This window comes from Acipenser ruthenus, chromosome 6, assembly GCF_902713425.1.
Source record: "Acipenser ruthenus chromosome 6, fAciRut3.2 maternal haplotype, whole genome shotgun sequence".
Lineage (NCBI taxonomy): Eukaryota > Metazoa > Chordata > Actinopteri > Acipenseriformes > Acipenseridae > Acipenser > Acipenser ruthenus.
In genome coordinates, this window is record NC_081194.1 from 17,387,475 (window position 1) to 17,402,059 (window position 14,585).

Here is a 14,585-nt window from a genome sequence, read left to right on the forward strand (position 1 = left end):
CCTTACAGTCGTAAACAAAAATGCATTTCAAGAATCACAGTACAAGTATTAATACAATTACGAGCAAGATAAAAGACTTCGTTTCTAGCAAGTACAGGTATATGACAAAATACGATTAAAAAACGGAGCAAATGGATCCATCCAGACTGACTACATATTATTATTATTTTCTCTGTTTTCTAAAACCACGTGCAGGAATGAAGGTCAAAGTTTGCACATGTGCAGTACGCTGTCAGAATAAGTTTTCCAAAAAGTGCGTTTACATGATATACATTTGGTTCCTTTTTGGAATTGAATCGGAAATTTCTAGGTGCTGTTTTCCGAAAACTGACCTAAGGAATATTCCGATACATTTTCCGAAAACTGTGTTTACATGACTTTTGATATCGGAATTAGTTTTCGGAAAACTTAGTTTTCCGAAAAATATCGGAATTCTTATGCTCATGTAAACGCACTGTGTGATACGGTCTCCTTCTAATTGCTTTTAAAAAGGAAAAATATCAAAACCGTAAAACAACCATGACATGCTTCACAATCAAAGTATCTCTTGGCCCCTGTGGTTCTTATTGTACTGTAGTTGTAGGTGGCTGATTTGGCAACAGCCACAATACTTAATGTAAAGCAGTCCACTGCAGTTGATTTTGCATAACAGCAAAGCATACATTAGAGAGTGACATGAAGACGGGACTCCTAAATTTTGCGGGACGGGATGGTACAGGAGTGAAGCTCATGGGAACGGGCGGGACCGGGAAATAAAAAAAATAAAGCTCTCAGGACGGGCAAGAACGGGATTTAAGCTTCCAGGAATGGGCAGGAACGGGGCTGCTCTGCCACCAGCAGACAGGAAGAGTGTTTTTTTTGCTCTTTAAAGTCATTAAAGAGCCTATGACATGGAATTGGACTTTTACCAAAAACATGAAAAAATAATATTAACAGGTCTCACTTGAACATATAATCAAATTAATTTTACCAAATTATGTTTAATCACGCTACAATTAATCAAATAATACCCGGAAATACACAGAGGGCGATCTCCATTTCCTGGTTTGGGGCCAGGAGACTGATGTCACAGAGGGAGATATCCGCAGGCTATCAGCATATGCCAGTATGGCTATCAGTGAAAGTGAGAGTAGCCTAATTTTATCAGTTTAAATGTTAGCTTGCGAGGTTCGGGGGGCGTGGAGCTGGGGGGGCCGCTAATCTCTAATCTTTCAATTTTCTAATCTCCCGTTAATTAGTTTCTATTTACTATTTAAGACCTGATCACCTGCACCTTTTCTGTCTAGTGTTTCGTTTTTTGTAGCAAACGCTCAGACGCCGTCGTTTCGTGCTTCACCGTTAATATCTAAACTTCTTTGCCTCGCTCACACAGGTCGTTTCTCTGCACATCGCTGCCAAGATATTATCATTTTCTTACCTGCTCAGGTGATCTTTCTTTTCATTCAGCTTCTCTTTTCGGCTCCAAGAGCTCCAACGTTACTCTTTCCTGTGCCATCCAGTCTCCACCTCGGCATCATAGCCGTCCAAAGCGCAGCTCCATTACTCAACTTGTCTGCAACCTTATCAGAAAGTCTGGTCCTCCGTTAAACTTTCAAGCTCCTTCGACATGACATCGACATTCCCGTTGTCTGCGATTGCCTTACCTTAGCTCTATTTAATTCTACCACGAAGTTTTGTCGGCGGAATCTTTCTTTACTCCTCGCCTGCAATCAGACGCCCCTCCCCCGCTCCCACAGAGCCAGCACAATTACCGTTTCATCAGAAGATCCTGCCCCGGACCTCCATCAGCTACGTTCAACCTTTTAAAGACGTATCCAGCCCATTCTAAACTCCATTTTTAACCAGTGGCGGCTCGTGACTCAACTGGTCACAACATTCTCCAACGACACTATTGTACTGTAACTTTTCCACCGGCGCCTCACAGACTATGGTTACCACGGCAACGCCCTTATTGAGTGACTGCGGGGAGTGGTAAGTTGTCATGGTGACCAGGCTGCTTCATCAGGCTCTGCGTGCTCTGCGCCTCAGTACTGCAATCTTCCGGCTTCCTGTTGCTGCGCTTTCACAACTGGCGGAGACGAATTCAACGCGCCGAACCATGACATCTAAATATTTCGTTGACTTATTATATTCATGACTATCTGTCCTAAACATGTCTAGAATATTTATTCAAATCTAAAGGAATAAGCAAATGTTGTTCTACATAGACAAGGATTTTAATCGTAATAACTTCATAGATTCTACCCTGATTCACTCAAGTCAATGATGTAATTCCAATCATAACCTCTGGATGGCAGTATAATACCACAAGCTCTCTCTCTATACATTAAACCAGTTTGGTTTCGCTGCGAAGCTCGGACACTACAGCTTTTCTATCTATTCCCGCAGTTCTCACTCGGATGGATTCTCGGGAGTTCCCCTCCTCCTCATCCTCTGTCTATCTATATCAAATGACATTCTTCAATTTCAACTCTTACCCCACCCCCCCCCCACCCCCCCTGCCCCTTTGAGGCGGACTACTCCCGACAAAATCACTAGATTTTTCAACAGCCTCAGAGCAACGGATTCTTCATCCTCTTAGGTTCTACAGCGGCCTCAGCTCTATGTATTCTCCATCTCTGGCTTCATCTAAATCACTTTAACTCACAGTCCAACATCCACCGCATTCAGCAGATCTCTGTGCTCTACAGCAGATCATCACACTACCGATGGCAATCCACCATTCACTATTACAGATCCCTGCTTCAGCAGATATCTGCGCTCTACAGCAGACCACCGCTCATTATTGACAGCACTTCTTTGTTTACTTCCTCAGATCTCTGCACCGTTCAGCAGATCCTGTCCTCTACTGTTAATTGCTCCTCACTGCAGCAGATCTCTGCTCCCTCTTCAGATCTACTCACTATTATAGCATGCAAGTTGCTTTAGTTTACAGTCTAAATCTGTACCTGCACTACTCCAGATCTTCCAAGGCTTCCGCTTTCCTCCAATACGCAGATCGTGGAAGCATTCCGCAGTCAAGGCTAATGCTAATCCCCATCTAATCAAAAATACGAGGTGCTTGTCTTTCTCAGCAATCTATTCATATGTCCACACATCCTCTCAAATATTACAGCATTAATACATGGTGAGAGACGCGGTGAGACTGGAAATCTGTCTTGTTTATGAGTTAAGGAGTTCCACTCTAGGAGAATAACTGGAGTTGTGAAACCCAGTCTCTCAATGTGAGTTCACCTTTTCCATTTCAAGCAGACATGATAGTAGCAGACCGCAGATCGATCCCGTATTAACTGACACATAGGATAGTCAACATCTCATCTCTGCCCTCCATTCCAGAAAATGGAGAATAAAGCGTGCTGAGCTTCCCCAGCAGTCGATTTACACACGTTCGTTCAGTTCCAGCTGCTACCTCAACTGTCAGTTCCAGCTCCCCTTCGGCCTCCACTTTTAGTATTCAAGTTCCGTCGACTGGTCCCGTCTGCTGCGTGCTGCCGCCCCCCCCCCCCCCCCCCCCCGCTTCCCCAGCTTCACCAGCTGTCATTTAACTAAATCATACTCTCAGTAACCTAGTTCAATCTGCTCAGCATTTCATATCTGCAGCTCTCTCCCTCCTTCGAAAGCTTCAAATTGTACAGCTTGGTCAGTGTTTAAACGTTCTGTGCCAGAATCGGACTCTTTGCGGAATCTTCAAAGTCCCCCCACCCCCCACCCCCCCCCCCCCCGCTGCACCTTCCCGCCTGCCCATATCAACAGACATTCTCCATTCACTCATCTCTACTCTTCGGAAAGTTTGCTTGTCCCCTTACGAAGATCTCCTCATGGAGACCATCTGCCTAACAGTTGATTCTTAAGAGCCTTCCCTTCTGCCTCACCTTCCCGCTGTCCGCATTAATGACCATTCTCAGTTTGCTCATTCTACTCTTCGGAAATGCCACTTCTCCCTATACAAGGATCTACCTATGGAGATCATCTGCATCTGAGCCCTCTTCGGTCTCCTTAGGAGCTCAGAATTCACAGTTCTAATTTACTCCATCATTCAGTTGTGTACCTCCAGACGGATCCATTTCAGCGCGGTCAGTTAATTCAGCTGTCAAGCAGATTCCTCTATCTGCCCCTTATTTTCAACGTCAAGGTATCTCATCTGCTTCTCGGCCTTCTTCGGCTTCCTCAGAAGCTCAGACTTCACAGTTCCTTCAGCTTCAAGCTTCCCTGCAGCGACGAAGATCTCCTAATCAGCCAACCTCTCCACCCTCCTTTCTAGAGCAGGCCTCCCTCCTCAGTTGTATTCTCCCCATTCATTTCGTATAGGTGCAGCTACCTCCGCTGCAAGAGCCAGCATCAACCACAGTCTGATCAAGACCATGGGCCACTGGTCCTCTTCCGCAGTAGATTATTACGTTCAGAACTCGCAGTTTCTTCTGCTTCTAATTTACTTCACCATTCGGTCGTACCTCCAAGAGGGATCAATTTCAACGTGGTTAGTCCATTCAGCTGTCAAGAAGAGTCCCCTATCTGCCCCTTTCATCAGCAAGGTATCTCCCCAGCAAGAACCCCCTCCTCCCCCCCCCCCTCCTCCTCTACTCTACCCCCCCTCCCTCCCCAGGACCCTCAGTTCATTGATTCCTCTCGCTCCTATCATCACTCATCGCTGGTTCTCAACCCACCTTCCACCCTCCAGAGCAAGCCTCCCTCCTCTACTCCACCCCCTCATTGATTTCTCTCGCTCCTAGGATCACTCGTCACTGGATTCCAACCTACCTCTCCTCCAGAGCGGGCCTCCCTCCCCCAATCATTCCGTAGGCACAGCCCCCTCTGCTGCGAGGGCCAACATCACTCACAGCCTTCTTCGGCTTCCTCAGAAGCTCAGAATACACAGTTTCTTCAGCTTCAAGCTTCCCTGCAGCGACGAAGATCTCCTAATCAGCCCACCTCTCCACCCTCCTTTCTAGAGCAGGCCTCCCTCCTCAGCTGTATTCTCCCCATTCATTTCGTATAGGTGCAGCTACCTCCGCTGCAAGAGCCAGCATCAACCACAGTCTGATCAAGACCATGGGCCGCTGGTCCTCTTCCGCAGTAGATTTATTACGTTCATTCATCTCCTCCGATATAGTTGCAGCCCATTTTAAAATCGCTAGCATGCCCGGAGTGGGGGCTATCTGTTCGCCGGGGCCACCAGAGGTTTTCCCCTAATCTGCCTCAAGGGGTTTTTTCCCCTCCACTGAGCGGCAGGTATACACATCCTACTAACGCATCCTACTAACAAATTTACTAATCTCCCTCTGTTCGTCCTGTTCGTCATTCTGGTCTTTTGTGTATGTTTTATGCATTGGCATGTGCTGTCTTGTTTGTCTCACGGTGTGGGAGTTTTCGTGAGGTGCCGGGGGTCCATCCTTTGGGGGGCAAGTGAGGCTCACTTCCCCGAACTCAGGGCTAGGCAGCCGCCTCCCTTACTTTCAGGGGTTCTCACCGCGTGAGTCAGAGCGGACCCCCGGCCAAACTCTGTTCTGTCGCAGCTCCTGCGCTCATCTCACTCGAGGCTCTCTTCTATTCTGCCTCTCTTCAGGACGTGGTCACTCGTGCCGAGTCCTATACTAACCTCAATGCTTTGTCCTTATTTTCAGGTCCCAGGCAGCGTGATGTCTCAGCCAATCAGGGGTTTTACGAGCGCCCCTTACAGAAGCCTCAGATGCTGGGTACCTCTCTCATCTCCTCCCGAGGGACGGCTTTCCAAGTCATAACCCTCATATGTGTTTTCAGGTTGCCGGGTCCTCCGCCCCTGGGATGTCGACAGCGTCGGCCCCAGTCGGTGACCTCTTTTCTATCCTGTTTCCGGTTGCCGGGTCCTCCGCCCCTGGGATGTCGACAGCGTCGGCCCCAGTCGGTGACCTCTTTTCTATCCTGTTTCCGGTTGCCGGGTCCTCCGCCCCTGGGATGTCGACAGCGTCGGCCCCAGTCGGTGACCACATTCTGTCCTACTAACTGCCCCTTGCTACTTCTTCTGCCTTATCCTTCCCCCCCCAGCTCACGCCCAGTGAAATGTTAGCTTGCGAGGTTCGGGGGGCGTGGAGCTGGGGGGGCCGCTAATCTCTAATCTTTCAATTTTCTAATCTCCCGTTAATTAGTTTCTATTTACTATTTAAGACCTGATCACCTGCACCTTTTCTGTCTAGTGTTTCGTTTTTCCTCCTCCTCCTCCCCTCCTCCACCTTCTACATGCCTTCGCATCGGTCATCTCTGGGGGGCAAGTGAGGCTCACTTCCCCGACCTCAGGGCCAGGCAGCCGCCTCCCTTACTTTCAGGGGTTCTCACCGCGTGAGTCAGAGCAGACCCCCGGCCAAACTCTGTTCTGTCGCAGCTCCTGCGCTCATCTCACTCGAGGCTCTCTTCTATTCTGCCTCTCTTCAGGACGTGGTCACTCGTGCCGAGTCCTATACTAACCTCAATGCTTTGTCCTTATTTTCAGGTCCCAGGCAGCGTGATGTCTCGGCCAATCAGGGGTTTTACGAGCGCCCCTTACAGAAGCCTCAGATGCTGGGTACCTCTCTCATCTCCTCCCGAGGGACGGCTTTCCAAGTCATAACCCTCATATGTGTTTTCAGGTTGCCGGGTCCTCCGCCCCTGGGATGTCGACAGCGTCGGCCCCAGTCGGTGACCTCTTTTCTATCCTGTTTCCGGTTGCCGGGTCCTCCGCCCCTGGGATGTCGACAGCGTCGGCCCCAGTCGGTGACCTCTTTTCTATCCTGTTTCCGGTTGCCGGGTCCTCCGCCCCTGGGATGTCGACAGCGTCGGCCCCAGTCGGTGACCTCTTTTCTATCCTGTTTCCGGTTGCCGGGTCCTCCGCCCCTGGGATGTCGACAGCGTCGGCCCCAGTCGGTGACCACATTCTGTCCTACTAACTGCTCCTTGCTACTTCTTCTGCCTTATCCTTCCCCCCCAGCTCACGCCCAGTGAATTGTATAGTTATGTCAGTCCTTTAGTTAACAATATTGACACCTGAATTATTGATACTAGCAGAATAACCGATATGCTGTGGCTTGCTAATGGAATGTATTTAACATATCTCTCTATATATACATGTACATATGTACAGTATATTAAGGATGTGCACATTTGGGGTCTTTATACTACCCCTAATCATAATGCAGAGATGCCAACGGCTACGATTTGGCCATAGCAGCTACTATTTTGGAGGTTCTGCTACGGCGCTACGTTGAAGGGGTATGTATAATACTACGATTACACATTACTAGAAGTTTATACACATTATATTGCCTGATGGGTACCTTATGTACAGTTAGAATTTTTCAGAACATAAATCACAGTGTGACTGAACTGTACCACGTAGAAATCATAATTTGTTCGTAGCACTGACAGTTTGCTTAGTATTTGCGCTGCTGTTTATCAATTATTTTTACATGTTTTAAAGAATATTTGTATTAAAATTGGTTAGGCTGGAATGTATATAAACATTTTTATAGAGAAGACGTGGAGCTGGCAATCAGTGTTGTCTATGGAGAGCTGAAGTGTTGTAAAACGTTGTTGTGTTTCTCCAAGGTAAAAATTATGATTTCACACAGTGTTCTGAATAACCTGTCCATTAGGTACTCTTGAGGTTCAGTTTGAGGCTTGGAGCAATGTATATAAACTTCTTTACTTATTGTGAAATTTTACAGGAGCAACAGAGAACACCAGTTTTAGGGTAAGTGTGGAAAAGCTAAGATTTTCATTAATCTGAACAAGCACTTTTTCATGAGTCATATGGTTAGAATTTTTTTATTTTACAAAATGAAAGCTGATACAGTCTGTTTAATGTCAATTCTGATAATGTGTTCTTTGTTTGGGACAAGTCCCAAATAAATAATAATTATTCCACCACACTTTATATCACTTTGTGAAATAAAAGCAACAGACTATAGATTTATCTTCAATAGAAAATATTTATCTGGGTTTGTGTGGGGAACACCGCCCTTAACAGTATCTCTCAGCTCACAGTGGCCTCCATTGAGTGACACATGACTGGGAAACAGTTTTGTTAGCTGGCAAGAGGATTTACAATAGCTTCTGTCTAACTGACATTAAGCTGAAGAAAATTGCAGTCCATCTAAGATTTTATATTGCTCAGAAACTTTAGTTGGGTCATTAGGTTTAAAAGAAAAATATGTCTGTTTGTAATCAATTTATTGTACATGTGAAATCTCACATGCTTGTCTGCAAATTTCACCCCAATGGTAGCATACAGTATAGAGCAGGAATAGAATCAGATCTATGATGGCAGCTTGAATAAAGGTCACAACCAACCATTAAGCTTGCCCATAAAAGAGCACAATGCAGCATAATGCAACTGCAATGTGTATGTTTGTGTACTCTTTTGATCTTGAGCTAGTTCAATTTGTTGACTACTGATTGGAAATATGTTATTACCATAAAAGAGTATTTTAATGTATTGTATCAATACTCATTTTGTGGTTTGCTTATTTTGCCAGATTTATTGCTTTTCATTGACCAACATTATGTTGTCAACACAGCTGTAGCAAATTAGTTCCCCTGTAGAAATTAGTTCCCATTGTTAGTGATCTTTTAAGAATATTTATCTAAAGTTAATATTTTTCTCTGCAAGTACCCAAGTGTGCATAATTGTGCTATCCAATAATTTGGACAACTCTACAATAGGAGTATCCAACCTGCACCTCTTAAAATCAAGAACATTTTTCAGATTCTGGACTGGAATGTACTAGAAGAACGACATCTGTTTGGGAAAGAAAAAAAAAAGTATTATTAAACTTTGTTCTTACAAATAACCTGGTCATATATAAGGAAACTAAATACACTTTACATTTTCTCTAGGGACAAAACCGCTATGAAAGAGAAGAGGCCCCTACAGGAATGAGCTCCAACTTTAGTAACACTGTAGTCATGACTTTGTGTTACGAATCTATAAGTGGGTCTTGTCCTAGACAAGTTCGACCATTCAGCATTCGTTTTCCAATGTACATGTTCATGGTAATAGCAATAATAGTCACAGTGTTGGGGAATCTACTGGTCATCATCTCCATAGCACATTTCAAGCAGCTTCACACATCTACAAATTACCTTCTCCTCTCACTGGCAGTATGTGACCTTCTCCTGGGGGGATTTATAATGCCCTGCAGTGCCATCCGATCAGTGGAAGGCTGCTGGTATCTGGGAGACTTCTTTTGTAAAATCCACACCAGCACTGACATCATGCTCAGTACAGCTTCTGTTTTCCACCTGTCTTTCATCTCTATTGATCGCTACTTTGCTGTTTGCGATCCGCTGAGATACAGAACCAAAATTACACCTGTTGTCATACTCATCATGATTATCATCAGCTGGGTGGTTCCTGGGGTAATATCATTTGGAATGATTTTTTTAGGCCTCAATTTGAAAGGCATAGAGGATTTTTATTATGGACACTGTGCTGGGGGCTGTATTGTGTTTCTCAGTGAAGCTTCAGTCTCCTCTATCCTTACTTTGTTTGTCCCAGGCCTCATCATGTTGGGCATTTACTTAAAAGTTTATCTTGTAGCCAGAAAACAGGCCAAATCCATTCATGATGTCACACAACAATTTCACACTGCCACAGGAATGTCAAGGCAAAGGGAGAGAAAAGCTGCAAAAACCTTAGGGATTGTGATGGGGGTTTTTCTCATCTGCTGGACTCCATTTATTGTGTGTAACAGCATTGATCCCTTTATTAATTACTCAGCTCCACCAATGTTGCTTGATGCTCTAGTCTGGTTTGGTTACTTAAACTCTGCATTTAACCCCATAGTGTATGCCTTCTTTTACAACTGGTTCAGAAAAGCACTAAGGATTATTATGCTTGGTCAGATATTTAAAAGAGATTCTTCTCTAAGTATATTATTTGCAGATTAAAGTATAACACCAATGGGTTTCTGAGTGTATAACTGTTTATTCTGTTATATATACAATATGGGTGACTTATGTTGCTCCAGTCAAAAATGCATTTTTATTTATTTTACCATTTATAACTTTGAGCTGAAAAAATCCCAGTTGTGATCTTGACATAATTTACACTTCTTTGATAGACCTTTAAGAGTTTCTAAGTCACACTTGTTTCTGCTTAATATGTATAACTTTAATAAACTGGTAAATATTTGCAATCCAATGCAGTGAACAAAGTTGTTTTTATTAAGATTCACAGTTGCCCTAAAAGTAATATGCATAATTTGTTCCAGGAGGTTTTCCAACACAGGGGTATATTAAGTCTAAAACTAATGATGTGTATTCTGAGAAGCTGTAAAAACTGTTTTCTAGTTTGAAGTTTCTCTTACACAGCAAATCAAACAATTCCTGAAATTTAAGGTGCTGCAAAATGGGTGGAGAGGTAGAAAGCGGGGATGTCTTAACTTTTGGGAGGTAACGAAGTTACCATTTCTACAAATCAACCAACACTTACTGAAAAAAAGAAAGGACTGGAATGAAGCAACGCATGAAAAGGACATAATGGAAGAAAACATGTATTTTCTATTTTAATAATTGAAGCATCTTGCCTGGATAGTTATGTATTTAGAAGCATAAATAAGTATATTATTATTTATTTCTTAGCAGACACCCTTATCCAGGGCGACTTACAATTGTTACAAGATAACACATTATTTTTACACACAATTACATTATTTTTTACACATAATTGATTTTATTATTATTATTTTTTTTATTTCTTAGCAGACACCCTTATCCAGGGAGACTTACAATTGTTACAAGATATCACATTATTTTCACAATTACATTTTTTTTTTTTTTTTTACACATTATTTTTACATATGTATGTAATCAAGTCACATGAAAAATGTAATAATAATTTTGTTACCACAAGCACTATCTGCTTGTGTGTGTGTTTTTTATTGTATACATTTCAAAGCTTATTTCCTATGTGCTTTAACTATCTGCAAATTGATTTTGTCTACGTAAAATGCCAGTTGTGTTGCCAAGAAACAAGTATTACAAAATATACTATTATTGTGCTGTATTTAAAGGAAATATTGAATCAATGGATTGACATATCAAGGACAAATAAATGTAATTAAAAAATATATTGCATGACTAAACCATTTGTCACCTACTGTAAGTAGTACTTGATATTTACTTGCAAGCAGTACATAATAAACAAAGCTCTGTCTGCTATTTTCATGTGCCTCTGGAAATACATGCAATGGTTTGCACACTCATACTGCATTTCAGTGAGGCACTGTGTTTACATTTCCCCAGGCTCTTGAAAGCTAAGTTTGGCTGAAAAAGCAGTGCATTGTGGAAGATGTAGTTCTTCAGAGAGAAATGTGCATTACATGTATGTCTCATCCACTTCTCAGAGAAAATATTTTAGAATCTCATTTTCTCATTTGAATGTGATACAGTATACCTCTCAGATGTTTCTTTTAAAACCACATATAAATCTGAGCTTTTCCACATTTTCTTATATGAAGCATGCACATAATATGGTAAAGGTGAATCTGAATTTTGTAATGGTATTTTATTTGACGCTGTTAGGGAAGAACATGTATGGATGTAGGGCAGCAGTGTGGAGTAGTGGTTAGTGCTCTGGACTCTTGACCAGAGGGTTGTGGGTTCAATCCCAGGTGGGGGACACTGCTGCTGTACCCTTGAGCAAGGTACTTTACCTAGATTGCTCCAGTAAAAACCCAACTGTATCAATGGGTAATTGTACAGTATGTAAAAATAATGTGCAAAAAATAATGTAATTGTATGTAAAAATAATGTGATATCTTGTAACAATTGTAAGTCGCCCTGGATAAGGGCATCTGCTAAGAAAATAAATAATAATAATAATACTGGGAAGGCAGCCCTTCTGGGTGTTCTAGCTCTTGTAAAACATGTAGGACTCAATTAACAAAAATCCCTGGTTACTCATGGAAAGTAGCCTTAGCAACGCACCATTGCCACACACTTCCTCAGGTGGGGAGATACTCTGTATTTATGAATAAAGGAGGGAGATGGTGGGGTGCGTAGGGGCTGTTGTCCAGGTAAAATAATGAATATGAGTATGCAACAGCCAGGAATATTTTTTTAAGGCCAGCTTGATCCAGCTTGGCAGTGCTTTCAGGGAAGGGTCCCAAATGCACATCATTTTTCATTTAAGATTTTTTGTTTTTCTTACTGTGCATTGTTTTACATTGAGAACCTTTTGTTTAAATAGCCTATCTACAGCAACAATCCTGTAAAATAAAAGAATATGAAATCCACAGCTCACATACAATATTCTTCAAAAATCTGGTGCTAAAAAAAGCCAATTCCATAATCTTAATCAAATGGTATCAGTTTGGCTACCAGGTCTACCAGGTGTCTGTATTTCACAATATATGTCCATTAATCATGAATGAAAACTACCTAATGTTAGGCGTATTCAATAAGTACTTTATGAATAGTGTTATTTATATATATACTGTGTGTGTATATATATATATATATATATATATATATATATATATATATATATATATATATATCTTCAGCTGCTGCATACAGTAGCTGTCTTCCTAGTAGGTAGTGGGTGTGGTGAATATTACTCCTGGTCCTGAGGTTAAGTAACTTGTATTTATTAAAAACACATTGTACATGAGGTGTAGATGAAGAACTCAGGGGCTGCACCTCCCTCTTGCACAATTTAATGTAAAGCTAATTTAAATATATATTTTTTCCAGAAACAATTAGTCTGCATATGGAGACTCCCTTTTCCAGGTTAAACAGTTAATTTGTTTTCGGCAACAGTAAACCTGGTCCAGACCTTCAATAACCCCTCTGTTAAAAGTAAATTATTTTTTTAATTAAAAAAGCACATATTCTCTGTCCTTCACAAATCCCTTTTTGTAAACCCTGCTTGGTTGTAGTTTACTAACCTGCTCCCTAAAGCTCCAGTACAAAATGCTTAGGATGATGCTGTAAATTGAGGGTAAAGGCTTCATACAACACTGACATCTACTGGCTACAAAATTACATTGCAAGATTTAAAAGGAAAATATGCCTAATATTTATTTTAGGTTTTCACTCATTGCTATTTTTTAAAAAATGTGTATAAATTGTGAAAAAGAAAAAAAAAAACAATTTCAGTTACTCCATTCGCTGCAATTTCCACATCATTTCAGAATGAATTATAGATTCACTCAATTTTCATGAGAGACAGATTCTAAAAATGTCTTTACGTAAACAAGACAATTATAATAAGTTCTTGAGGATGTACCGTTCACGCTGTACAGAATATATAAGAAATTAACTTTCCAGGAAATTACACACATTTGCAGTGGAAAATGAAATTTTGATAAAGAGATTTCACTTCTACCCATTTACACCCAGCAAATCACTGGATGTCCCAGATCAGACTCCCAGAAATTTGGACAGTACTCCTACTGTATATACTGTAATAGATTTTTTCAAAATGTTTAATTAGTTTGTCTTACTTTTATTTTAAAAGTTATACTTTTTTCTAGGTACAGTATTTTACAGTAACTACCAGCACAAATATAGGAAAACAAACATTCAACATAAACAGTTTTTTAAAAACTTTTTCAATTGCCTCTAAATGCATTTAATACCTGAGTCAGCAACAAAAACATAATGTAAAATATAATAGACTAAATTAAGAAAAGAAAAAAAAACCTTACAACCTGCGCATAGGCCTATATACATTCATTTGCAAACATTTTTATTAAACTCACTTATTACATTTTCTCCTTACTGGCATTTGCTTTTTACCATTCTTGAGACTACCTATTAGTATTGTAAAATGTTAAAGCAATCTAGCATATAGCCTACTGAAAACAATAAAAAGGGCTTGTATACTTCTATATGATTCTAAATACATTTTGGTAGTGTTCGGCATAAAAAGTTACGATAGAATACTTATCAGCAATATGGAGGTTCATTATATATCCAATTGCTTTATTAGCGTATATTATGTGAGGTCAAATTGAGGTATGTTTTTGACACGTGACCGTTTTCATAATAAATTACAACTTAACATCCAAGTATTTATTGTTTCCCCACTAGTTTTCAAATGCCATGGCGTATGTTTTTTAGTGCTGGGCCCATAAATGCATTTAAGTGGGATCATCATGCATGCTAGTTCCCAGTTTTAAAAAAATGTGAGTAAATGCAATTAGTATTCAAATGACATTTGCGAACCATGAATACAAAATGAAGAGCTGGCGGACAAAGTATAATTTTCATTGACTGAGCACAGCAAAGACAATACAAAACCATAAACCTCATTTATACACGAAAAGAGGTACTTACAGATGGTTTTTTAAAAAAAAATATTTATACATACAGCCCTTAATCTAGATCATCAAAGTGCCTAAGTGTTATGTTTGGGAGCAACCACCATTTAGTGAATCAAGTTTTGCATTGCTGTCAATACACAGTACCTGTTCATTTTACCTGATCACTCGATGGTTCTGGCTCGTACAAATATGGAGGCATTTAGTGTGTATTACATATGTCTAGCAACTGGAGCTGAAGAGCTACATCAAAACTCAGGCCAAACCACCTTTACACAGAGTACATCAAAAAGTTAAAAACCCAGCATT

At 41.3% G+C, this 14,585-nt stretch overlaps 1 protein-coding gene across 1 annotated transcript; it reads left to right on the forward strand.

Moving 5' to 3' along the window:
• Positions 1–8,883: 8,883 nt before the first annotated feature.
• On the forward strand, positions 8,884–9,897 carry LOC117411475 (trace amine-associated receptor 1-like). Its single transcript, XM_034019057.2, has one exon. The coding sequence runs from the start codon at positions 8,884–8,886 to the stop codon at positions 9,895–9,897; it is 1,014 nt and encodes a 337-aa protein (XP_033874948.1).
• Positions 9,898–14,585: the final 4,688 nt, after the last annotated feature.

Coding starts and splice junctions, on each gene's coding strand:
- LOC117411475 (XM_034019057.2), top strand. CDS start 8,884: ATGAGCTCCAACTTTAGTAACACTGTAGTCATGACTTTGTGTTACGAA.